The 26,161-nt window shown below is 32.4% G+C and overlaps 5 protein-coding genes and 1 long non-coding RNA gene across 12 annotated transcripts in view; 2 read left to right on the top strand and 4 right to left on the bottom strand.

Moving 5' to 3' along the window:
• LOC106295152 (squamosa promoter-binding-like protein 10) overlaps nt 1-2,028 on the top strand; it is a 3,040-nt gene extending 1,012 nt beyond the window's left edge. The window contains exons 1-5 of one of the 3 annotated variants that reach the window (XM_013730970.1): nt 32-319; nt 432-1,067; nt 1,143-1,240; nt 1,320-1,568; nt 1,657-2,028. In XM_013730970.1, coding sequence (XP_013586424.1) covers nt 472-1,067; nt 1,143-1,240; nt 1,320-1,568; nt 1,657-1,772 — 1,059 coding nt within the window. In that variant the 5' untranslated portion in view covers nt 32-319; nt 432-471 and the 3' untranslated portion in view covers nt 1,773-2,028. Of the gene's footprint in view, nt 1-31; nt 1,068-1,142; nt 1,241-1,319; nt 1,569-1,656 lie in introns of those variants that run through there. The other 2 variants (XM_013730971.1, XM_013730972.1) reach the window with 2 other exon arrangements.
• Nucleotides 2,029-2,116: 88 nt separating this feature from the next.
• Nucleotides 2,117-4,388, bottom strand: LOC106295150 (squamosa promoter-binding-like protein 11). Of its 5 annotated transcripts, none has more exons than XM_013730967.1 (5): nt 4,090-4,388; nt 3,349-4,024; nt 3,139-3,260; nt 2,699-2,896; nt 2,117-2,595 (listed from the first exon to the last, which is right to left on the bottom strand). In XM_013730967.1, exons 2-5 carry the CDS (start codon nt 3,972-3,974, stop codon nt 2,447-2,449), a joined length of 1,095 nt encoding a protein of 364 aa, XP_013586421.1. In that variant the 5' UTR covers nt 3,975-4,024; nt 4,090-4,388; the 3' UTR covers nt 2,117-2,446. The 5 variants fall into 5 exon arrangements, with proteins under 5 accessions (XP_013586421.1, XP_013586423.1, XP_013586422.1 ...); XM_013730969.1 differs by having other exon boundaries at nt 3,349-3,995; XM_013730968.1 differs by having other exon boundaries at nt 3,349-4,016; nt 4,110-4,388.
• Nucleotides 4,389-8,797: 4,409 nt separating this feature from the next.
• On the top strand, nt 8,798-9,805 carry LOC106295729 (stress-associated endoplasmic reticulum protein 2-like). Its single transcript, XM_013731700.1, has 3 exons — nt 8,798-9,007; nt 9,226-9,382; nt 9,609-9,805. The coding sequence occupies exons 1-3, from the start codon at nt 9,005-9,007 to the stop codon at nt 9,653-9,655; spliced, it is 207 nt and encodes a 68-aa protein (XP_013587154.1). The 5' UTR covers nt 8,798-9,004; the 3' UTR covers nt 9,656-9,805.
• A 94-nt stretch (nt 9,806-9,899) lies between these two features.
• Nucleotides 9,900-12,039, bottom strand: LOC106295728 (F-box only protein 6-like). The gene is made up of 2 exons (XM_013731699.1): nt 11,702-12,039; nt 9,900-11,323 (listed from the first exon to the last, which is right to left on the bottom strand). Exons 1-2 carry the CDS (start codon nt 11,854-11,856, stop codon nt 10,075-10,077), a joined length of 1,404 nt encoding a protein of 467 aa, XP_013587153.1. The 5' UTR covers nt 11,857-12,039; the 3' UTR covers nt 9,900-10,074.
• A 1,418-nt stretch (nt 12,040-13,457) lies between these two features.
• LOC106293077 (stress-associated endoplasmic reticulum protein 2-like) lies at nt 13,458-14,693 on the bottom strand. The gene is made up of 3 exons (XM_013728748.1): nt 14,489-14,693; nt 13,937-14,093; nt 13,458-13,684 (listed from the first exon to the last, which is right to left on the bottom strand). The coding sequence occupies exons 1-3, from the start codon at nt 14,489-14,491 to the stop codon at nt 13,638-13,640; spliced, it is 207 nt and encodes a 68-aa protein (XP_013584202.1). The 5' UTR covers nt 14,492-14,693; the 3' UTR covers nt 13,458-13,637.
• A 9,419-nt stretch (nt 14,694-24,112) lies between these two features.
• Nucleotides 24,113-24,826, bottom strand: LOC106294219. The gene is made up of 3 exons (XR_001260773.1): nt 24,786-24,826; nt 24,639-24,695; nt 24,113-24,538 (listed from the first exon to the last, which is right to left on the bottom strand). It is a non-coding gene; the product is annotated as an uncharacterized LOC106294219 (long non-coding RNA).
• Nucleotides 24,827-26,161: the final 1,335 nt, after the last annotated feature.

The raw sequence follows: 26,161 nt of genomic DNA, 5'->3' as shown, positions 1-26,161 counted from the left end.
TGACAAGTTGCTCGTGTTCATTTGTAGAGCTTATGACAGTAGATTTGAACTTTCTGCCAAGTACAAAGGAGGAGTAATTGGGGGTTTAGCGATTAAAATAGTGATTCCGTTTACATTTTGTTTGTTTCTATCGACAAGTTGCTCATATTCTGGGCGCACTCTGATTCGAGGACTCTCTCTCTCTGTGTGTGTGTGTGGGGTGGGTCCATTTGAATAAATGCCGACTTTGTCATTGTGTGATGGAGAGTTAAGAAGAGTGAGCTTAGAAAAGGAATACACTTTCTCTTGCCCATTTTAGCTGGTCTCCCTGAAAAACATAGAAAGTTTTTCTCTCTTTGCTCATTGTTTATATGATTAAACTGTGTGGTTTCTTGAAAATCCAAAAGCCTTTTTTCTTATCTTATTTGATTTCTGTGGTTGGGTTCTTGCAGGATTTTGGTTGTAGGCTTATGAAATCAACCCACATCTTCAATGGACTGCAACATGACATCTCCGTTGTGGGACTGGGATCATTTCCTCATGTCCAACCCCTCAAAGACTGAAAATGACAAAAGACAGCCATCTACTGAGTGGGGAATTGAGAAAGGTGAAGGAATTGAATCTATATTTCCCTCGTTCGAGAGAGTCAGTAGTGGCTCTACCACCGGCTTCTCCACCAACTCATCATCTCCCGTATTCAGACACGCCAAGCTCGCGTCAGAAACTTCCCCAGGAGATTCTTGCAGCAACATAGATTTTGTCCAGGTTAAGACATCCACAGCTGAATCAGACCTTTGTTTGAAACTTGGAAAGCAGACTTACTCTGAAGATGTTTGGGGTAGAAGTAACAATGAGGTTTCAGCCGTTTCTGTGAAGCTCTTGGCTCCTTCTGTTGTTGCTCGGAAGAAATCCAAACCGTATGGTCAGAGCAGCATGCAAGTCCCTCGTTGCCAAGTTGATGGCTGTGAACTGGATCTCTCATCTGCTAAGGATTATCATCGCAAGCATAGAGTCTGCGAGAACCATTCAAAGTGCCCCAAAGTTACTGTGGGTGGCCTTGAACGTCGATTCTGCCAGCAGTGTAGCAGGTAAAGCCATCATTATATGCTTGTGACCGGTGGCTATGTTCACATGCCTGCATGATATTATATTCTGATTTTCAGGTTGCATGCGGTCTCTGAATTTGATGAGAAGAAACGAAGCTGCCGTAAACGTCTTTCGCATCACAATGCTAGGCGTCGCAAGCCACAGAGGGACTGCAGTAAGAACCTACAACGAACCTCTCTATATCATACACAGACACAACCTGAATCTAATGTGAAAATGTTTACTCCTGCCAGATGGAAGACAGCATCCAAATATGTTGTGGAATGGGTTGTCCCTTAACACCAGCCCTGTTGAAAAGTATATATGGAGTCCAAGTTATGATACAAAGCCTACACAGATGGAAACCGGCTTTACCTTGAGCTTCCAGAGAGGCCGTGGCCCTGAGGAGCACTTGTATGCTGGTAGCAGCCGCTCCTTCTCTACGTTTCAAACCTCTGGAGGGTTCTCTGCAGGGAGGTCCAACTCTCAACTTCCTGGCAAAGGTTTGATATATTCACCCTCTTTTTTTTTTTACTAGTCATCTTGGTATTTTGTAAATCTCTGGTGTTGAAGCTGAGTTATATGTATTAGCAGGTGTAGGTGAATACTCAGGAGGCCTCCATGAGTCGCAAGACATCTACAGTGTTCTCTCTCTTCTGTCAACGTCTTCGGATTCGCATGGGACCAAACACAATCCCACGGTCTAACCACAGCCAACAACACATGGTACTTTCCCTACTCATTTCATATGAGTAAGGAATGCAAACTCACTCCATTATGTGTAACGTTCATTTGCTCAAGTGAAATACATGGTTAGGTTTGGTTTCATCTACTTTGCCAAAGCTAATAAGTTATCTTCTTCTTGGATCATGTTGTATCGTATCTCAACTTCTTCTTGAATCATGTTGTATTATTGTATGTACTTGGATTGTTGGATGCCAATTTCGTTACTCTTATCAGCCATGTCTACTCTCATTAAATGATGCATCTTGTGACAAAAGAAGATTAGATAAAGTGAATTTGGTATAGTGTTTTTTAGCCTCCAGAAGCATCACTTCTAACATCTCCCTCTAGATACTACACTTTCTAATTTGAGACAAAGAGGCATCTCCACAAAGATTGTATGTACAGGTGACAAGTGTATCCAGCAGTCTAAACTCTAAAAGAAAGACCCAGATACTTTGCAAAGTCAACAAGAGTTATATCATATATATATATATTCACTGTTTAGTGTTTCGTTGACAAGTAACTTTGTTTACTAATTAGTAACGAAACAAGAATAAAGATAACAAACAAAAGGAGGCAGCTGATCTGATAGGTTTGGATTAGTATCCACTAGCTGAAGCTAACTGGTTTTACAAATTCCAAATCACTTACTCGCCTATTTTGGCACACCATCAAATGAAAAAAGTAGAGACAGTGGTTGCTGTGCATGTGGGTGAACCAGGGGACCAGAAGAAGTTGACAGAAGAGAGAAAGCACGGTGGAAATCTTGAGATTGATGGAGGACTTCTGAGCATTCTCCCGCACCTGCCAAAAACAGTTCACCTAATGTCAAAGGAACTAGATATCTACAAGACCCATATATATATATATATATATATTAAAAAGACCAGTGAAGAAGAGCAAATACCAAGTTGAAACTTGTTCTTCCCTGCTGAGAACCCGCCTGAGGTTTGATACGCAGATAAAGAGTGGTTGCTACTAGCAAACAACTGCTCTTCCTTAGATCCATTGCCTCTCTGGAAGCTCAAGGTAAAGCCACTTTCCCTCTGTGTTGGCTTTGTATCACAAGTGGTACCCCACACAACATTTGTATGCTGTCTTTGATCTGCAGGAATAAGCATTTCACATTTAGATCTCCATCAAATGAAGTTGTGTATGTGCGTGACAGAGACAGATAGAAAAATCCTTAGGAAGACATTGTTTATGTCACTAGAGGTCATTAGCTCAACTAGAAAGAACCCTGGCCATTGTGTCAGAGGTCCGAGGAATTATGGGCTCTGGCCCGAACCTCTCGGTATTAAAAAAAAAAAAACATAGTTTATGTCAAGCTATGGTGTGGGTTCTTACCATACACCCTCTCTGGATTAAATGGAAAGACTCCTTGTGACTTGCGACGCCTTGCATTATGATGAGAAAGACGTTTGCGGCAGCTTCGTTTCTTCTCATCAAACTCAGAGACGGCATGCAACCTGAAAATGACAACATGTTCTCAACAATGAGCATGCAGCTTCAGAATCAAATGAGAGGCCAGAACATAATTATAATAATGGTATTTACCTGCTACACTGTTGGCAGAATCGTCGTTCCACGCCACTCACAGTAACTTTGGGGCACTTTGAATGGGTTTCACAGACTCTATGCTTACGATGATAGTCCTTAGCAGATGAGAGATCCAGTTCACATCCATCAACTTGGCAACGAGGGACTTGCATGCTGCTCTGACCACAGGACTTAGATTTCTTCCGAGTAACAACACAAGGAGCCAACAGCTTCGTAGAAACGTCTCTACCAGAGTACGTCCGCTTTCCAAGTTTTAAACAAAGGTCTGATTCAACAGCTGTGGATGTCTTCACCTGGACAAAATCTATGTTGCTGCAAGAATCTCCAGGGGAATTTTCTGATGCAAGCTTTGTTTGTCTGATTATGGGAGATGCTGAGTTCGCAGAGATCGACTGTGAGCTTTTTGATACAGAAATGGTGTGCCAGAAACTGGTGGTAGAGTCATTACTAACTCTCTGGAGGCCATCCAAACAGGGAAATAAAGATTCAATTCCTTCACCCTTTTCAATTTCCCACTCACTAGTAGTAGTAGTAGTAGTAAGCTGCTTTTTGTCATTTGAAGGATTGGAGATGATCAGATTCTCCCAGTCCCACAGCAACGGAGATCTCATGTTACAGTCCATAGCAAGAAGATGTGGAGAGACCTGCCAGAGTAACAACAAATCCTGCAAAGCTTTGCATATAAGAAAATATCAAATAAGAGAGAAGACTAAGCAAAATCCTTGTAATGCTTGCTACCTAACAGAAGACGTCAAGACCTTTTGTGAATATCAAGCACCACACACACACTCTCCTTTGAAATAAGCAAAAGAGAAAGCTTCTCTATGTTTCACACTTAGAGACCATCAAAAAGGGAGGGGGGAAGAGAAAGACTAAATATCTTTTTCTTCTTGGGTGCGTGCTCTCTCCATCACACAAAAACTAAGTGGCATTTATTGAAATGGGGCCAAAGAATATCAAATGCAAGGCAAGTTGAGAAGAAACCACACGATGTAAACGGAATCTAATTTAATAATGCACATTAATTTAAAACGTTTTTACTGTTTTTTTTTGTACTTTGCAGAAGGGTTCCTAACTAAACCACCCAAGGAGGTTACCTAAAAGCTTTTACTCATAGGGTCTACACAGTGAATGAAAAGCAATGTCAAAGAATACGGCACCAAAGTGATGTGTCTTAAAGAAAAAAACAATGTGACAGTAAGTTAGGTTCCGATCCCAATCAGTACGGTCCCCATTACCCCCTAGTATGTTTAAAAAAAAGTGGTCCAAAAACCACCAATAAATTCACTTAACTAACTAACTAACGAACGAACGAACGGTGGATTCTTTTTTTTTTAAAAAGAAAAGAGGTTATGAATCAGTGTTACTGTCAAAACTCCTCCTAGTAAAATCACACACATCTTCTATCCGGAGAAGCAACAAAAATGCTTAAAAGAAGACATAAAAAAGGGGAAGCTACACACAGCTAAAAAAAACGTGTAGAAAATGAAGACTATTCATATTCACATTTATTGATTCGTCCATCTATCAGAAACATACAGCTAGATTGTAGTGAAAGATTAAAATCCCCCAAATCTCAGGGTTTTACCTAGCTAGAATATTGGGGGGAAGTAAGTAAGAGCAGTGAAGAAACGTTATTACCCTCAGAGAGTAAAAGACCGCCGATCTGACAAGATGAGACGTTTGACTAATAGCGATAGTGAGGAGGGGGAGATGTACCAATAATCTCCTCTCTCTATTTCTTCTTCTTCTTCTTTCCTTCCTTGCTTTTATTTTCTTTAATTAATCTGTTTCTTACTGTTTTCTTTTCCTTTTCTTCTTGTTTCCTTCCTTGCATTTCATTTTTTTTTTTTTTTTTTTTCAATTTTTTTTTTTTTGCAACTGATTTTTAATTTTTCTTTTGGGCGTCTTTTATTTTTCAAATAATTTTCTGCTGAAACAAATGTTTTTCTCCCGCTTTTCCTATAAAAAAATGGTTTTTTTTTTCATCATGAGATCGGTAACGGGGTTTCAATATTGATTTCTCTGTATGCTACAATCATAGACAACAAAATGATGGTGAAAATGATGGATTGCTTCTGTAACTAATTCAGCATCTACTAGCTCTCTAAACAAAATTATTAATCCATCAAAAAAAAGTTATCAAGTACCATTCATTTTAATGCCATGTCAATGTCATTCGAATTAATTAAAATAATGGATTGATGAAGTATAATGTTGTTCTAGCTATTTTTAATGTATTTTGCTATATTTTCCTTTAAAACATAGGATCCTTATAGTAGAGATAGAGTTTACTCTAATGTATTTTTTTTTTTGATCAAACTCCAATATATTCTTCTATAATAACAATTTTCAAAATATAGAGTAAAAAATAAAGATTACTATTTCTTCCCTTAAATGTAGAAGAAAAAATAGCAATCTCTATTTTAGAAAAAAAACAACAACAATGGATTCGAGTGAAATTGATTTTAGAGGCAAAAATAACAATGGATGGAAGATGACATGAACATTGTTAAACTTGGTATTCAACAGATGGGAAATTGACATTTAAATTCTGAATTTCAAAAATAAGTAAAAAAAAAACTCTAAACTCTATACCAAATTCTTTTATTCCTTAACTCTTAGTCAACCAAAATATAATAATTATATATTTTCATTGACCAAACTTTTTAACACTGTGTTTAATCATCTATTAAATAATAATTAACAAATGTTTAGTCGTTAAACGACGTTGTTTTGACAAAACAAAACAAAAAATCTTTTCTACAAACGATTTAAAGCCTCAGTTCATCTATTTTCTCAAATTTTCTAAATTCGATTGTAAAGACCTCCTAAAATTTAGCTCAAATCCCAATTCTTTTTAAAAATCCTTTGGTTTTAGTATATATTAAAATTTTCTCAAATACTCAATTCAATAAGCTTCCAAAAAGCTTAAGATTAATGTAATTTGTTTTGATTGGATACATCTAAATAGGGAAAAAGCTAAGTTCGATAATGTTTTATATAACCTAAAAAAGTTATAATTCATTTAGATTTAATGGTTGACTAACAATATCTTTATCAAAATAGTTTTAAGTATTAAATAACAAGTCCAGAAAAAAAAAACTGAATTATAATTAGGTTGCGGTCGTAGTTAGTACGGTTTAGTTGTTCGGATCGTAGAGAAAACGATTGAAAATGTTAAGTTTGTAATAGGTTTTTTGCTCATGTAAGACCATCTCCAATCACTACAAAAAAAAGACTGGATTGTATCACTTAATTTGAATCACAAAAATAAGTGATATTATTTTAAATTACTTATTTCTAAATGAAACAAATATTCATTATTTGGAATCAATTAAAGTCAGAACTAATATCGAATTTTTTTGTGTGTTGTAGGCGCAGGCTCACAACGGAAGAAGATAGATATTGAAGTTTCGTGACGAATTCTTTTTTCTTTAACAGATTCTATCTTCAGTGTAAAGAAAATAAGAAATGGTGATTTAATAATATTTTTATTTATTATTTATTTACATAAATTTATCTATTGAAATGATTTTAACATCAATTAAATACAAGTAATAATAACTAAAATTAATAATTATAAATGATAATTAATAAAAAAATCTGATATAAATTTTGCTTCATTTATTAATAAATGAAATAAATAATTAAAATCGATTTAAAAGATGTTAAGACTAACATCATTTTAAAAAACTGATATAAGTATTAACATCATTTTATTATAATTGATATAAATTGACAACACTTATAATAACTGATTCAAATATTTAATATTTTTACATCAATTATCAATCAAATGATGTAAATTATTTGCATCACCACTTTCAGAATCATTTATTTAAGTGATGTAAAATTATTTTATATCATTTATAACTAATGCAAATATTAAAAATAATTGATGCTAACTAATTCTTTTTTGTAGTGAATGGTTTACTCTATTTTTTCCTCTAAAATAGAGTAATTCTATAGTGGAGTTGGATATTGCTACAATGGTACTATATTTTAGAGTTGGATATAGTGGAGTTGGATATTGCTACAATAGTTGCTACAATAGTGGAGTTGGATATTGCTACAATGGTACTATATTTTAGAGTGAAAAATAGAGTGATGAACAAAAAGTAAAAAAAATTACTCTATATATAGAGTAAAAAATATGTTTACACTGTTAAAGAGTAGAAAATCCCCTATATATTATTTGAGAAACATTACAACTTCTTTTTGTAGTCACATGTCATCACTAGGATTATTCTTAGAATTATTAGAGAAATAGGTTAGTCCATCTAATTATATAATAAGATTTTTATTAAACTAACCATAACTTCATTATTAATGTCATTTATTATTTCCTTAAATAAAGATTACGGAATTGCCTAATGTGGCTAAAATATATATGACAATTAATGATTTTGAATAATAAAGATCTGATAAAAAATAGGGTATCTTCTATCAAATTTGTTTAATTTCAAACTATTAAAATAAATTAAAAAAACCACAATAACCGTATTATAAAAATTTAGATTTTTCCGTATATGTTATATTTTGAATTTTAAAAAATTACTATAAATTACTAAAACTGTTAAAAGTCTCACATTTAAATTTTGCGATTCATGGTTTAAAATTTATTTTATACAAAATACAAATGATTACAAAATCATATAAGTAAAAGTCTAATTTAATTAATCATTAAGATTTAATATATATATATATATATATATGTATATATATCATTCTAAATTATACTATAAACCATATTGAATAAATAAATATTTTAGTTTCAAAATTTAATTTGAATAATTTTTTTGATAAAAGTTTTGAACTAACATTGATAATTTTTTAAAATTATAAATTACTAAAATTATTAATCACACAATGGAAATTTTGTTATCAGTAATTTAAAGTTTTTGCTATTAAAGATACATATGATAAAAAAAACATATGAGTAGAAATCATCATTTAATAGACATTGATATTAAAAATATACTATGTATGTTAATATCATTTAAATTTAATTACATATCCTATCAAAAATTTTAAAAAAATTGGATTAATAAAATTAATTTATACGTTCGCACCAATTTAATTATATATGTAATAGTTACTGACTTTTAATTATTCAATATATATTTATTATTTTATAATATGTAAAAACATATAATACATAAAATAATTTATATATATAATATTAGAGTATTTTTACCTTTTTTTTTTTGTCACGAAAAAGTATTTTTAGTGTAAACTTTATTTTAAAAGGAAAAATAAAGTGGAGTCGGAGACGTGGGATTAAAAATTACTTCATTAATTTGACATGACACGGCAGATTTCTTTCCCCTGATTCTAATCTTAGAAAGAAAAAAATCTCCAAAAGAACGGTACACGTATCGATTGCCACGTAGATATCACACGTATGTGTAACCAATTAGAAAAGGGCTGTGACGAGGTGGCGGTGTGAGAATAGCAATCGGTGGAGATTGATCCCTTTCTTTGTTTAGCTGGTGGTGGTGAAGAAACACGGGAGAGTAGCGGTACACCGTATATTGATACATATTATTAGCTGAAAATTATAAGGTGAAGAAAAAAAAAGGGGTTTGAAGTATTGTTGTTCGATTCCTTGTTTCCTCTACCAAGAGTGTTTCTTCTCCGGAGTAAAACAATGGTATAGTTCGATCTTTGCCTGTATTGTGTCAGTATGATTCGAGGATTTACTTTTGCATTTGAAATATAATTAAATTAAAGCCTAACTTTGAATCTCATGTCAGAATCGCACCCCCTCTTCGAAATTTGAGTCGTATTAGCTGACGTCTTATCTGCATTTATGTTTAATAATAATGGTTATTGACTGTGTGTGTGTGTGTTGAATTTGATGGATTGAAGACAACTTCAAAGAGGCTCGCAGACAGGAAGATTGAGAAATTTGACAAGAACATCACCAAAAGAGGCTTTGTTCCCGAGACCACCACAAAGAAGGGTAAAGATTACCCCGTTGGACCCATCCTCCTCGGCTTCTTTGTCTTCGTCGTCATTGGCTCGTGTGAGACTTCCAGTCTCTTTCACCAAATAGCTTCTTTTAGGGTTCGGCTTCGTGTTTCTTCCAGATTCGTTTTTGGTTCGACGATTACGTCCCTATGTGGCTAGTAGCCTAGCTACTATCACTTTCATACATCACCATTAACCAACCATGATCAATCATTTGATTATATGTGTAATGTGTGTATTAATAGAGTTATTAACCTTCTTGTATACTTTATTTATTACAGCTCTCTTCCAGATCATCAGGACTGCAACTAGTGGAGGCATGGCATAAGAACCTAATCATCATTCAAGCTAAGAAGAATCCATTCTCAATATGATAATCTCTCTCGTCTCTTTTTCCCTTTCTTTATACTACTTGTAGAATGTGTCAACTTTGTATTTACTGCAAGTTAATGTTATCAAGAATATCTTCTTTATGTTATGCTTTAGTTCACTTGGAACGCCACACGTGGTTGATTCTGAATACAAAAAGGGTTCAACAGTTTTCACTGTGTTTAGTCAGATCCCACCAGTTATATCACACAACCCAAAGTTATTTATTACACAACACGAATCCTTTGTAAAGTATATTACAGTCCCGAATATTCAAAAAAAAAAAAACACCAAAAATCAAAACAACAGAAAACAAACCAACCAACCGAGTGGTGGAACCATTCGATTCCAAGAGGACACAAACCTCAAAAGAGATGATCAAGCCCTAGCCGTAGGGGAGGGATGAAACGCCGTTCCGCAAGCGATCCAAAGCCTTTTTCTCCCACGAGGAACGGTACAGCCAGGGACCTTGGCCCATTCCCTAGTAACAGCATTGTAGGTAATCAGACGGTTCATCTGTCTGGACCTCAAGGACAACATCATCAGACAACCTTTGTTGCCTAGACAATTCATCCTCACGTGCTTTCCGTAAAACTCCAAGCACCATATGTTTGGCATTCTGTCAACCTCCTTCCACAGCAGCGTCATCTTCTGCAGCTCCCATATGCACACGCACGTGGCAGCGTTTTTCGTCAGAAGACCCACCAGCAACAACCTCTCCCCGCACTCCGCTAGCGTGTGATCGCTCAGGTCCGGTGGACCCGGTATGATGTACTGCTTCCACTGCCCTGAGACCATGTCGTAGGACAATATCCCTTCGGGCTCCGTTAACATGAAGTAAAGCGTGCTTTGGATAGCCACCGGCTGCGACTTGAAGTTGAGCAGTACGGGGAGCTTTATGTATGACGGGATGGTCCCTCGTTTGGTCCATACGTTGCTCGAGGAATCATAAACTTCGTACTCTCCTTCGCATCCAACCCACAAGACCTTGTAGCCATCGCTGGTGGAGTTTCCGTTAAGAGTCATTCCTACTGCGACACGAGACCACACCTTGAACGACCTCGCTGGCAACTCTCTGAAAGACTTGGTCAGAGGGTTGCTCACGTAGAAGTTCCGGTGGCCAATGTCGAGGAAGCACACTAGACCTCCCGCGGATGCCATAGGCAAGACAATAGTCTTCTTGGGAAGTGCAGGGATAACGGGATGGTGCCATTTCTTGGAAGAAGGGTCGTAGACTTGTCCCGAGTTGACATTGTCGTGGGTTATGGTGTAGAACCATGGGATGGTCTGAGGGAGGTTGGTGCAGCAGCGGGAGAAGCTGTCTGAATCGATGAGAGCGTTCCATTTACGACAAACTGCACGGAACTGGAAAAACTTAGGGATGGGGAGTCTGGAGACAACAGATTCGAAGAGATCATGAGGAAACTCCTGCCAGATTTCTTGATCCATGTTTCCATCTCCTTCGGTGGATGATTTTCCTTGATTCTTCTTGTCTTTTCGAGAACGTTTGACAGGTTGCTTGACGGTCTCTAACATGTTGAAGATCCCCCCAGGCCTCTTTCCAGGAGCCATTAGAAGATCACAAGAATCATCAGCAGAAGTTTCCTCAGTAAAGGGCAAACACCATCTGCCATAACAACAGGAAAGAAGAAAGAAAACATGACACTATCTATCAGTAAATAGACACATTCGGGAACAAAAACCATCAACAACATATAAAGCACTCACACCAGAGAACAGCAGTAAAAGAACAATCAATCCTTTTTTCCAGTTTAAGCACTGGAAACACTAAATATGTAGTGTGACTTCTTATAAGCAAAAAAAAATGATTCCCTCTATGACCAAATCGGAATCAATTTCACATCTTTCAGCTAATTCAAAAGGATGATTCCAAGAAACAATTGAAATTGCACCAAAAGCCCTAAAGGAATTACACATTTACGAACTTCCCCAAATTTGCAAAAGAGGATCGAAAGCACACACTTAGTTAGATCTAGATACTCACCCGTTCTGATAGTGAGGGTTGTGTAGAACTATAAAAGACGACGAAGAAGAAGAGGAAGAGGAAGAGGGAGGTGAAGAAGGAGGATGAGAGCCGTTGTGCAAGAGCTCTTGAAGCTGGCCGATGAACTGTTTGAGCATGGCAAGCTCTTCTTCCATGCCCCGACCAAAAATGAAAGAGAGAGAGAGAATCAATGGCAGTTAGCCATTCATCACCAACACACCGATTTGAAGACAAACGAAGAAGAAGAAGAAGAAGAAGGGCTTCAGAGTTAACCTCCCACCATCTCTCTCTCGGTCTCTTTTTAAAACCAATTCTTCTTCTTCATCTTCGTCTTTTTGTCTTGAATTGTCTTTTTATCTTTCTTTTGCTTCTTCTTTTTCCATGTAACTTGGCCCCATCTGATTATTTCCTTCTTCCCAATTATTCTTCACATTTCCTCTTTTACCCCTTCCTTTTTCATTTTCCCTTCTAACTTTATTCTTCTGTACGTTATGCCATTTTTTACTACAGCAAATTAATTTTACAAAATACTTCTTCATTTTCTTGTTATAACTGTATGTGGACCAACCAAATGTTTCTAGCAGACCAAACAGTACAACCTTTGTTTCTTTCTCTCTTGTAAATTTTAACCTTCCTTATGACCAATATCAACAAAATAGATCTACTAGTCATACTTGCAGTTGCAATCTTCTTGGTATCTTATGTTAGATTCTTACGGAAACAAACATTATTCGAATACAATGCTAAGTTGCATAAGAACTCCCACATGTAAGAGAGGAAGAAGGCAAGAATCATGCATGTTGTTGGAAGATAGAGAGATATGTTGCAACATTATGTAGAGTTGGGAGCTAGAGATGTTTACATACATATATGTCTAAGTGCCAGACATCCGTCAGAAAGAATGACTGCAAATAACTTGATTCCTTACACCAAGTAAAAAAAAAACTTGATTCCAAAAGTTATGCTGTTGTAAGAAAGTCATTATTGAATGGTGCAAGTTGGAAAAAAAGGAAGAAAATGTGGGTGTGCAAGGAATGTAATTAAGTACATGTGCATAATAATTTGGCTTGGGTTATCTTTTTCTTTAGGTGTAATAATTAAGTTTTGAAAATCATGATTCCACAGGGAATGTAAAGTAGTCGTAAAGCGTGGGGGTTCATTTTTGTCATCCCCATCAAATATGATGCCATTGTTCAATCATGTCACTTCCATTTAACCATACCAATTACCATTTTATAATTTTAAAAATGAAAAAAAATGATTGATGAGATAACTCATGATGATAACCTCTTATTAATGTTTCCATTCTTCTCCAACTATTATTACATATCAATACATGACGGTCCGGTCCAATTGATGATAACAAAAGAATTATTAGTAATGAATAATTTGTGTGTGTTTTCCCATCATGTGTTATCATTTACTTCCAATATTTTGCTGAATCAGAAATTTCGTTTCAAAAGCATTCTTGATTCTCTTGACTATTGATTGGACTAGAATAGTTCACCACAACTTTTTGACTTTTGTGCAGGGCATTCAAAAACGATTGTGTAATTTGGTGTGTCGGGTCCAGATCATCGCGGTCCATCCAACTGTTGGCCGACCATGATCTAGCTTCACCAAACTGTTTGGAAGAAAATAGTTTAACTAAACGCTGGGAAATAGTTTTAATCGTAATTGCATTTGGTAGGCGAACCAAGTTGAGACAAGTCAACAAGTAGTATACAAAAGCATCATAACAAGAGCAATTGGCAACTAACTTCAAGACAAGATTTTTATAGAAAAAGATTCTCAAAAATCTTTATAACATGTAAAGTAAACAGAAAGTTAACGCATTCTACAGTATAATGGAAAAACAGTCAAGACAGAAGAAGAAGAAGAAGAAGAGATTCAATTTTGAAAAAGGCGTTTCCTCTAGCTTGAACTGTGATTCGATTTATGCCATGCCTCCGCTAGTTGCGGTCCTGATGATCTGGAAGAGAGCTGTAACAAAGCATATGGAGGGTCAATATATATACACATAGTATAATCAAAATGGTTTATATTATAAATGGTTCGTTACTGGTGATGTATGGAAGTAAAAGAAAACGTAGAACCAAAACCAAAGTTAACACTTGGAAGCTTCCAGTATAATCAATCAAAGAAACACGAAACCTAACTAAAAAAAGAAGAAGGTCATTTTGGTGCCTTGCATGAATATGGACTTTCACCTAATAAAGTGAAGAGGAAACTCACATGAACCAATGACGACGAAGACAAAGAAGCCGAGGAGAATGGGTCCAACAGGGTAATCCTTGCCCTTCTTGGTGGTGGTCTCAGGAACAAAACCTCTTTTAGTAATGTTCTTGTCAAACTTCTCAATCTTCCTGTCTGCGAGCCTCTTTGAAGTTGTCTGCAATCCATCAAAATCAACACCCATAGAGTCATCAGAATCACTTCGAAACATTATTGAAATCATGTATCTATGCAAGGTCAGATAAGATTTAGCCATGAATTCCAAAATCAAGCACCATAATTGCAGATAGCTGATCCAACTCAAAAGAGATCCAACCAACTGTGTCGTCATTTTATAATCGGTTTCATTTTTAGCTAATTGATTGATAGATTAGTTTTGGCATGATGCGAAAGTTCCCATGGTTCGTATTTCAAACACAGAGTAAATCCTTTGATACATATATAGATCCTCAGATTCTACCGCACATACTAAACAAAACAAAGCCCGATGGTCCGATAGACGGAACAAACCATAAGAAAGTCAATGAGCAAAGATAGAGATCGGAGCTATACCATGATTACGCCGGAGATGAAAAATAAAAACAAGGAATCGAATTGACAATCTCGCGAGCAGAAGAAAAACTTTCCGCGTTTTCTTTTAATTTTCTTTTTTTTTTTTCAAAATCTGTGTTCGTTCTCTCATCGTCTTTTAAAAGGATCGTTACTGCGTACGTCGTGCTCGTCACAGCCATTCTGTGATTGGTTAACGAGACGTGAGATATCTACGTGGCGGTCAATGATTGGACTTCTATTATTGGGCTTCTGAAATGCTCGAGAAAGCCTCATGGTCACGCACAAGTCCACCTCTAAATGGGAATCCATCTACCGGTCGTGTTTAAAAGTCAAAGTCAAACTAGCTATTTTCGTTTGTAACCATTTCTTTCATGCAAGTAAGATGTGTTTGAATGTTGTATAGAGCTAACCACCAGCAAGGCAACAATATCGATTAGTTACTTGTACGAAACATTTAAAATCATTTCTAGAGTAAGGAGAAGGAGAAAGTAAAAGCTATCTTCAACCTTTATATCACAAGCACTAGTGTGTATAACTAAAATGTCCACTTCCGCACTCTTCTAACACAAGAATCCTAAATCATTCACATTCATACTATCAATGCCTCTCTTCCCTGTCCAAACCAACTTGGAAGAGAAGAACGAGAAAATATAATTTCACAGTGGAAACTGTTCTTAGTTTCTTGGTCTAGCTGCCACAATATCGTCACACTGGCCTTTCTACATATACACTCTTTTGCAATCGTCATTCTGTTTTTCTTTTTGTTTCTTACAAGAAAGTTCAAAAAGGCTTTAAGAAAGATGTGGTTTCTTAAGACAAGAAAGAGAGAGATATATATGGGCTTACTACTACTTCAAGTTGCAGAAGAGACAAGAGTTTATGTCTTCCTTCACCATTCTTCTTCCAGCCCATTCCCTCTTTTATGATTTAGTATGCGAAGGAGAATTGAAAAAGCGAGATACTTCCCTGTTCAGCTGCTCTGCTTCAAAGGGCTTTGATACATACCCATTCATTCCACACTTTGGACACTCCTCATGCGTTGCCTGAATCACGTCTAATACCGGAAGATTCCAACTTGACTTCTTACCTTCCCCAGACTTAACTCTCTTGTCCATCTCCTCTTCTATATCACGTATCCTCCGCGTAGTCTTAAATATGCAGAAAAAGAAAGACAGAAAATTTCTCAGGTTTTTATTTACATGTTTCAAAACATATCACAATGAGACATATACCCATCCAGTTCAGGGATCTGGATGTCAAAGATCAGAGACGAGTAAACCAATCAACGAGTTATCAAAAATCAGAGGCGAAAACAACAGAAGGGAATGAATTGCAACCCTCTAGAGAAAAGAGGAGGCATGGAGAGGTTGAACCCCTGATGCCAAGGTGCCTAAGGCACTCTTCTAGCCGCTAGACTAAGACCTTCTCGGCAAATTAGTACTATTTTAAATCCAAACTAGATTTTGACCCGCGGGTTTTTTTGTTATAACAAATTTTGATATGAATTAGTATTTTGTGATTGTTTTACATTATTATGTTACAAAGTCGAATTATATAAAAGAAATAATTTTTTAAAAAAATATATAATTCATGAATTATTTTATTTGGAATTCTGTATAAATCTTATGTAATTCTCTCTTACGCATGGGCATTTTACATGAACCCCGAAAAACCAAACCAAAATCAACTCAAAAATACTGGTTCACATCGGGTCCAGAGAAAAATACGTATTTTTTGGAAATGTGGGTCTCTGTTTGCGTCTGAGACCTACCCGAAACCCGTTTGGGAGCGAAAGTACCCAAAATGTTTGTGTATATTAGATATATTTGTGTATTTTGGATATGTTTTCGGTATACATATATTTTTTGAGTTTTTTGTTTGAATTTTCGGTTATAGTTTTGGATTTCGAGTAAAAATTCAAATTTTAAAAATATATTTTTGGGTATTCAGATACAATTTTGGGTATTCTTTGGTTCCTCGGGTCAGATTTCGGGTAAAATTTTAGGTCTTTTGAGTATTTTTTAGATTTTCGGTTATTTGTTTAGATTTTTGGATATTTTTTTTGTTTCGAGTATTTTTATGTTTATTGAGTATTATTTGAGTCCTAAATATCCGAACATATCTATACCCGTTACGTACAAAAAATAACAGATATATTATAGGTATTTGAATTATGGAGTCGAAATCATCCAGATTCGAAAGAAACCGATCCGAACCCAAATATATTTTTTCTAAATACCTAATTAAGTCCAAAAACCCCAGACCTAGCAAAATTCACTGATTCGTTTTATAAAATTTTGGGTGGAAAATACTCTTGAGGTTTGATCAATAATGTTTAATAAGACATGGCTTATTTATATTTCAAAAGTTGATCTCGTAAGAAAATTTTGATCTAATGGAGGATGATGGTATATAAGATAATGACCCCTACGTATTGAAACTTCGGTGCCGTTTATATCAAATGTATATATGTTGGATTGAAGAAAGTTGGTTTAAGTAAAATAACCATTTGAATCATTCCATATATGTAGTCATGATCTTATTAAAGTGGGTGAGATTTATTTAAACATTAGAGGACATTATATGATTGCTATATAATAGGGGATAGTTAATAATATTTAGTTGTATACAATAGGTTGGACTAAAAAATGTATAGGTGTAACAACCTTTTGTAAGTAGATTTTTAGAATTTCTTCATTTTTAAATAGTATTGACTAGATCTCGATCCGCAGTTGTTTGTTTTCAGTTTTATATACATATCTGTTAAATCATTCATGACATATATTTAGCGTTAATTATATACTTAGATGTTTGTATAACTATTCCAAATATAATAATTTTATAATTTACATGTTATCATTAATCAATTATTCAAAATCGTCACATGTATTTGTAAATTTTTACTATATATTTATCTTTTTTTTATATGCATGAAAAAATATATTTAAAAATTATTTTGTATTTAATTTATGCTAAATTCTGACTAACCGTTTAAAGGTAGATTTCTTTTTACCAATATTTTTTAGTCTTATTCATTTAAGATAATATATTATTGTATATACAAATGTCTAAGATATGTTAATGTTTAGACATACATGCATGTATGATATAGTTTGCTAATGTTAAGCCGTTTTTTCATCGTACTATATTTTACTATAAATATTTATATTTATGAAAATAAAATTTATAAATTTATCAATCTAATATACTTATCATATTTAGTTTCTGAATTGTATTTTAACATGATGATTATGATTAGAAAGTAGATAAAAATAAGATAGAGTTTTAATTTTTCATTTTATAAATGATAACTTAATATATATATTAATGCATAATAATAGTTCATTGCTAATTATGAAATTAGTGAAAATATTTACATAAACGTTTTGAAAATTAGGATATTTTCAAAATATTTTTCAATATATTTATTAGAATTTTTAAAATATAATATATAAATATATATTTATATTTAAAGTGGAGAATGTCATGATTCAAGTAGTTACAAAAAATTTATATTATTAGCTTTAATGAAATACATTTTAATGCTTATACATGTATTATATAGTTTTTTAATATCAACCCGTCTTACCAACATATTATATTTTTATTTTTGAACATAAATATTTTATACTCATGAAAATAAAATATATAAATTTATCAATTTAATATAATTTTATCATATTTAGCTCAATATAATAATTTCTTTAATATGATTGAATATAATTATATAATAGATAAAAATATGATAGAATTTTAATTTTTCATTTTATAGATGGTAACAGAATGTATTAATGTATAATAATATTTCAGATCTAATTACAAAATTATTTAAATTTAATTTTTGAAAATTTAGATCTTGTCAAAATCTTTTAAACAGATTTTTTAGAATTTTTTAAATAAATATATTTATATTTAAAATTAAAAGATATCAAAAGATATTAGGATTAAAATAGTTCAAAGATTCTATGTATTATTAGTCTTAATAAAATACATGCAATAAAATTTCTATATGATGGTCCAAATTAAAAAAAATCTCACATGAAAGAAGTCATACTTCTATTTTAATAGATAAGATTAAACTTGATCGGATGATCAGATGATAAGATGATAAGAAATAAAAAAAGATAGTTTTTTTGTATAGGCCCAATACAATGATCAGATGTTTTTATCATGAAGTTATTTTGTAAATGTTTTTGTGTGGACTTTAGAAAATATAAAAAGTTCTGATAATTCATTACCTACAAATCTAATTCTTTTATATAAGAATATATAACCATTAAATTTCTTTCAATAAAAAAAAGTTAAAGTATTTTATTTAATTATATATAAAAATTGATAACGAACCAAAATTGATAAAACATATATATTATTTCTCCAATTCTACAATTAGTTACAATAAATCATTATTTTTATTATTACTTGTGTTATTTGGTAATTTATATTAATTAGTTCTATATTTACATTTTATTTTTAGATCTGATTAAAATAAATAACTAATAAACATCAACAACCAATCAAATACCTTATATACTAAAGCACAAGTCACTTCACCAATAAAAATTTGACACATAATCATGTTTAAAAACCTAATATCAATAAAAAAGAAAAACAATTGTTAATCGATTTATTTTGAAACCAAAATCTAAATCCCTTAATTTCTGTATCACGTTCAAATTTTCCACTACAAGTTAGTAACTTCCCACTAACTTTCACTTATGTTGCTTCTACAGAAGTAAGAAACCTCTGAAGAAAATGACAACAAAGAAATGCCGACTTCTTCAGGTCTCACAATTATGTTAATCGGATGACTAACTTTCCTTTCATTTTATAAATATTATGTCAATTGTTCTCAATCATCACTCCAATATTTTATCTGGTCAACGATTGGAGATACAAATAAAAGGTAATCACTTTTTATCTATTTTTATTGCTAAATTTTTATAAACAGCATTTTAAAGTCCATGGTTGCTTAAAAGTCTTTGCTAAACATGCATTATTGTTGTCGAGAGTGCAAGAATACTAATATGATTTTGATGTAAATGACATTCTTATATTCATGTTGTTCTTTGTCAATATTTATCCTTTGTTTCAGATCTGAAAACTTTAATTATCATGATTTTGTATTTATCCTTTGTTTTCAGGTCAGAAAAACGTTAGTTAGGATTCACTCCAAAATCCTATCAATGTGGAACCAACCTAATATTCTCTGGTTACAGTAAAACACATGTTTTCATCTGGTATTTTACATTTTCCATCCATTATAAATTATGTTAATTTTTAGGTCAAATCTCCAAAATAGCACATTTCTAAGTTTATATCACAAAAATAGCACTCAAAAACTAAAATGACCAAAATAGCACATTTCTAAGTTTATCCTTTGAAATTTTAATTTTTTTATTTTTCAAAATTTGAAATCTTATCCCCAAAACCTCATTTCTCAACTCTAAACCCTAAACTCTAAACCATAAACCCTAAACCCTAAACTCTAAACCCTAAACTCTAAACCCAAACCCTAAACCCCAAACCCTAAACTTTAAAATCTAAACCTAAACCCTAAACTCTAAACCCTAAACCCTAAACCCTAAATCCTAAACCCCACCCTTTAACTCTAAACCCTAAGTTTGTGACTTTTGATAAAACATTAAGTGCTATTTTTGTGACTTTTGACTTTGAATGCTAGTTTAGGAACAAATACTTGATTTAGTGCTATTTTTGTCTTTTTCTTTAACTTTTATTATATTTAGCCTTCTAAATATATATATTTATACTTTTCAAAAAAAAAAAGATTTATAATAATTAACAATAGTAAAATGAAAAAAAAAAGAATTATTTTCCTCAGTACATTTTAGAAGTGAAAACCACTTAACGAAAAGATAACTCCACTAATGAATGGAAAATGCAATTATTGTTATTTGAGACAGTATGGAGTTTTCAATCTCTGGGTCTAATTACAGCTGCTTTTGCCCTCTCAGTATTTCGTAGGTAGCTGTAATATGTTTTAGGTTTTAGTTTTATTTTCAATTTGTCGTCCAAATTGATTATAGTTTTCATGAATTGCCAATAATTTAAAACATTTTTTTCTTCGGGAAATCAAAACATGTTTTTCTCTTACAATTAAATTATAATGATACACTTTAAACAATTACTAGATTTTGACCCGCCCTTTCAAAAGGACGGATATATTTTTTGTTTTTTTAATTAATTTATTTTTAAATTTGTGTTATTTTTTGTAATCATATTTGTGTTTAATATTAATTTAATTTAATATATTTTTCGATAACTATATTAAATATGTCAAATTGCATAATCATACACTTATGTCATATGTATTTAAGAAATCATTTTTAAAATTTATTCCTAAAGTTTGGCAACATATTATATTTTTTATTAGTTACCTAACATAATTAGTTAAAAATATTTGTATCCAAAAAACCAAACTCGAAATCAACCAGAAAATCAAAGTCTCATAATCTATTAGGTTTGGTCTATATACTCGAAAGGTTTTTAAAGTATTATATCCGAAAATCAATATCAAATCCAACCTACACCGAAAGCCGAAAAAAATCTTTGAAAATATATGAAAAAGTAACTTTTAATATATTGTGTTAAATATATATAAGTAAATGGGTTAATAAGGTCTTCACTAACTTTAAGTAAAATCACATTTAATAAATATTTTTAACCGAATAACCTATTTAAAACCCGTTAAACTAAAACTCATAGAAAATATTTTTATAAGTAATAACTTCTATAATAATATCATGTTCCTAATTTAATAGAATAAATAGATTAAATAATTTAATTTTCTTATAAACAGCTATTTATATTTATTATTTATCTTAATTGATTCATGAATTTTTATTGTTGGACTAAACCTATATAAACTGGTCTTGTTTCTAATTTAATAGAATGGATATTTATATAAATAGATTAATATTTAGAGTAGATGAGAATATTTATATAAACAGATGAATATTTTGAATAAAAATTACAATTTTTTAAATTTTGAAAATGTATTTGAATTTAATTTTCAAATAGATTTTAATTTAATTTTATTTAGAAAAGGTGAAAAACAAAAGTATTGAATCATATATGACAAAATATTTTTAATATATTCAGTTATTATATTTATAGTCGTAATTACAATGAGTAATTAACATGTCATTTTAGAAAGATGTATCAATAATGTAACTGCATACATAAATTAATTATATAGAGTAACATGTTATATTAATCAAATAAAAGATTGAAATTCTCAGAAAAAGGTTCAGAATATTAAATAACATACATAAATAATTTGGGTGGAATACTTACATAGCAAACGTAACCGAATAACATGTAACCGTTTTCAATAATAATTCTGGTATAATAGAGTATTATTATAGTTAACAATCTACATTTGTTAAAAACCCAAAAGGAAAGAATAACTGTTGTATATATATATATATATATACTAGGGTAGACTCGCCCTACGAACAGAAAATTATAATAAAAACTATTTTATATAAATTTATGAAGTATTTAAAATCATTATAGAAAATGATATCACAGAAAAACAAATAATGAAAAGAATTCCGAGATCATATTATTATTTTTAATAAATATGTTTGGTTTGAATTAAAATAACAACAACCTTCATTATTCTTTATTTTTAGAGACTACAAAATTAGCAAAATAATTCAGAAAATGTAATAATATATATAATATTATTTTTTCTATTTCAATTTGACATAATAAAAAATATAAAGTTTAAATAAATAATACTTAATTTATTTCAAGAAGATTTAAGTAGAGTTCAAACCGTTAAGTTTAATTATACATAAATTTGTGAATTTAATTATATAAATAATAAAAATCAAATTCATTCCATATTTGAATATATGTGGTTTCATTAAGTAAAAATAATTTAAATCAATGGAAAACTTAATTGCCATACATTACATAATTTTTATAATGATTGATTTCATAAAATAAAATTAAAAAATTATAATATTTTATGATTGTATTAAATCCAATAGATTGATATCTTGATACATTACAACAAACAATTGTATTGAAAAGAAAAACTCAAAAAAAATATGGGCTAAGATATATTTTTATGGATTGAACGTATTCCGTTTAATTATACCAGATCAGGAAAAGAGTATACAGTCATCAAATCTTAGGACACATACATAAAGAAGACAAAAGCCCTCAAAAATATCTATATCATTGTTTTTATTCATTGTTTTTCTTCGTTATAAGACAATACATTTTTTGTTGCTCACATTTTTCCTCCTAAACAACTTCTTCAAGAACCCTAATCCTTCTTCATTGGCACCATCTCCATCTTCTCAGCGTAAGATAAGATCAACCCAATTGTTATACTTCATTACAAACATCTGCTTGAGTACTAAAATGAATGCAAAAGGAAGAGATTGTGCTCAAGAGGTAACCAAAAAAATCAACAGGTGAGAGATGATAAACATAATGGAGATGCTATAAAGAAGACACCTAGATGCCACACAACATGCTCCAATCGTTCCTCCACAGTTCATAGTGGTCCACTTTTCTTCTATACCAAAATGTCACATTAATGCATCCATCATCCATGTTATATGTCTCTGGCGGCATACAACATCCATTCTGAAACAACAATAACAAAAGACAAAACAACTTGTGTAATAAAACTACTCGTTTGAAGATTGTATCGTACATGCATGATCCTCTCAAGCAATTTGAATTTTTTTTGTTCAGATTTGTATAAAGATCTTCCTTCATTGTTTTGTTTCCATGTCAGCCTTTAATTTTTTCTTCTTCTCAACGCTTTTTCCTCTGTTTCAAAGCTTTTAATATCTTCCTCTTCTTTCCCAAGATTATCTTTCAGTTCTTGCCTCTCATCAGTTTTAATTTTCTTCCCCTCATCTGTTGTTGTTAAACCTACATATTTAATCGTTTCACCTTGCCGCCAACTACACTCAAACTTGTTAAACCCTTGAGACCTGCTGCTGGTGGACTCAATCCAGGAAACTCACATGCCATACCAAAAACATAACATTAACTTTGATCTAAAATAATTTACAGGTGGTGATGAGAACCTAAAGAAAAGAAGAAACATAGAAATTAAGTTGAAAATATATAACAACTTATTCACTACCTTTCATGTTTTTGTGTCGTTGGGAACATGATCAATTCAAGAAAATATGTTGATGGACTTGAGGAACTGAAGAATTGATCTTTCTCGTTTCTTTTAAGAGAGAGTTTATTTAAACATCAGGTGCATATAAAATATATGCATGAAATATATGCATGAAGATTAACATTCTGTGACTATTATCTATAAAATATGCATATAAAATATATGCATGAAGATTAACATTATGTGACTATTATCTATGTGATTTGTATGTGTTTTTACATAAACTTAAAAATAAGCAAGTGCTGGAATATGCATGATGTAAAACGTATGATTTCAGTAAATAATTTAATAAAGGATTTTTATGTGTCCTATATAAACTTATCATTTTATTAACAATAAATAAGTACTGGAACAATAAAAAGATTTTAATATTACAAAACAAAGTTGATTAAATATTTTCTAAAAATAACAGCAAGTGCTTCCAGGAACTTATATGGCATCAATGGATTAGTTGGAGTGCCAGAAAGCTTGTTTTCTCCAATGTTCATGTAAAGTTCACATAATTTCAGATCAATTACCGCACATATTTAATGGGAGGAAACTCAGAAAAATGGAAAAACAACCTAAACCCATCTCATCCATGATTGTATTGGCAACACAGGTGGCTCCAATTTCAAGAGGGTTGTCACAGCGACATCAGTTTCCTGTGCAGACTCGTGAGTCTTCTTCCATTGTAACTACCACTTTGTCAAGCAAGCGGTTATAACTCTCAGCTTCTTCATGTATGTCTCCAGTCATACTGATGATATCAGACAGGAGTATGAAAAGAATAACATCAACATGGTATTGTCTTTATAGCTCAAGATTCAATAAGGGTCTACACATACAAATCCTTGTTGATATACTCCTAAGAACTCAGATCCGTTCCCAGCCTTCAACACCAGAAGCCAATTCATAATCAAGAATTACAGATTATAAAACGTTTATAGATCCTAATGTTGATGTTTGTAGATATGAAAAGAGAATATTCACTTTAGAAATGAAACTCTGTCCTGCAGACTTTCCAGTGCTTCATCATCGCCGCATTCACTTGTACCATGAGAATACGAAGAGGAAGCCTTTATCATTGCCGCGTTCACATGTAGAAGAGATGATGATTTCGAGAGCCAGAATTCGGACCTATTTATAATCGCAATGCACCGCCTCACTGATGTAAATAATTATACAGAGTATATCTGTATAAACATCCAAGACACCACTATCGAAGGATAACCATCCAAAACATCAAGGGACCCACATGAGACAAGCATGTGACCCACCCGGAGACTTTGAAACAACACGATAAAGGTCTCCACCAGTCACCCAAGACCTGACACGTAGCAAGCAAAGTGTCGGCACAATCAGAAGACGACACGTAGCAAGCCGAGTGTCGGTCAAATTAGAAGACGACACATGGCAACCAATCAATACGCAAACCTCGCCTATAAAAAGAACCCTTGAGGAAGAACGAAGCACGGGCAATTTTCGAAAAGCTCTTTCTCACTCTAAAAATCGCTCTCCCTTCTCTCTAGAAATTCTGTAAACTTTTAAGTTCTATCAGCAACTCTGTAACCAAAGATTGTAACATCAAGATCAATAAAAATAAGTATTAATCACAATCTTGTCATCATAAGTTTGTTTTTAATCCAGCAAATAAATAAAATCAAAATAAATTAAGAACTTTGTAAACAAATTAATAGAAAGAAATAAAAATAAAACTGGAATCGGATGCTAAAACGATACAAACTGGTCTAAAGAATTTGACCATCAAGATATCTGACTTTAATCCATTTTAAACCCGTTAAAACAACCTCTCCGTCTAAGTAAAACTCTGTCACTGTAGGTGTTCCAGGCAGCAAGTCCGAAGAAGGCAGTAAGACCGTTGGCAAGCCGGCAGTTGAGTCGAATTAAACGGTTAGTAAAATTTTATGAGTTTAAAATCGGATTAAAATCATGGCATCTTCGATTAGAAAATTCTTTAAACCAAGAACCGCGTCGACTTCAGCGTCTTATTCAACTATTAATTCTAGAGAAATAATGACTAAGATAACGACCTTTAATCAAGAAATATCAAAGAATCAATTACCGCATATTAACCCTGAGAATATATATCAAATAGGAACGTTTGATTTCAAAACGGCTTATTCAATAAAAGAACATGAACAAACTCTGTCTTTACAAAACGAGTTTGAAGAAATCAAATTATTATCCTCATTAGCTTTGGAAAAATATAAACAAAAAGGATTCAACTACATTCATTTCAGATTAATTCAAGTAGCTATAAAACCATTATCAAGAACATGAATTGACTCACCCATCCTTATGTTATTAAGAGACAAGACTTTATTAAAATTCGAAGATTCACTCCTTGGAGCAGTCCAATCAAATCTATGCAACGGAGCCGTATATTTTAATTGCGCTCCTTATTTTCAAGTTAGTCTACACGACCCAACTATACTCAACACTCTGACCTTAAATGTTCATTTACCCGAAATTAAATTCGAAAGACATGGATA

This window comes from Brassica oleracea, chromosome C5, assembly GCF_000695525.1.
Source record: "Brassica oleracea var. oleracea cultivar TO1000 chromosome C5, BOL, whole genome shotgun sequence".
Lineage (NCBI taxonomy): Eukaryota > Viridiplantae > Streptophyta > Magnoliopsida > Brassicales > Brassicaceae > Brassica > Brassica oleracea.
This window is presented reverse-complemented; position numbering and strand designations above follow the sequence as displayed.

Excerpts from the sequence above, each read along its gene's own strand:
- LOC106295728 (XM_013731699.1), bottom strand. The coding sequence starts at position 11,856 with ATGGAAGAAGAGCTTGCCATGCTCAAACAGTTCATCGGCCAGCTTCAA. Across the intron at positions 11,324-11,701 it reads AACCCTCACTATCAGAACGG|ATGGTGTTTGCCCTTTACTG; the intron begins GTGAGTATCTAG and ends TTGTTATGGCAG.
- LOC106293077 (XM_013728748.1), bottom strand. Across the intron at positions 13,685-13,936 it reads CTTCGTCGTCATTGGTTCAT|CTCTCTTCCAGATCATCAGG; the intron begins GTGAGTTTCCTC and ends GCTTTGTTACAG.
- LOC106295150 (XM_013730967.1), bottom strand. The coding sequence starts at position 3,974 with ATGGACTGTAACATGAGATCTCCGTTGCTGTGGGACTGGGAGAATCTG. Across the intron at positions 3,261-3,348 it reads TTCTGCCAACAGTGTAGCAG|GTTGCATGCCGTCTCTGAGT; the intron begins GTAAATACCATT and ends TGTCATTTTCAG. Across the intron at positions 2,897-3,138 it reads TAATCCAGAGAGGGTGTATG|ATCAAAGACAGCATACAAAT; the intron begins GTAAGAACCCAC and ends TTATTCCTGCAG.
- LOC106295729 (XM_013731700.1), top strand. Across the intron at positions 9,383-9,608 it reads CTTCGTCGTCATTGGCTCGT|CTCTCTTCCAGATCATCAGG; the intron begins GTGAGACTTCCA and ends TATTTATTACAG.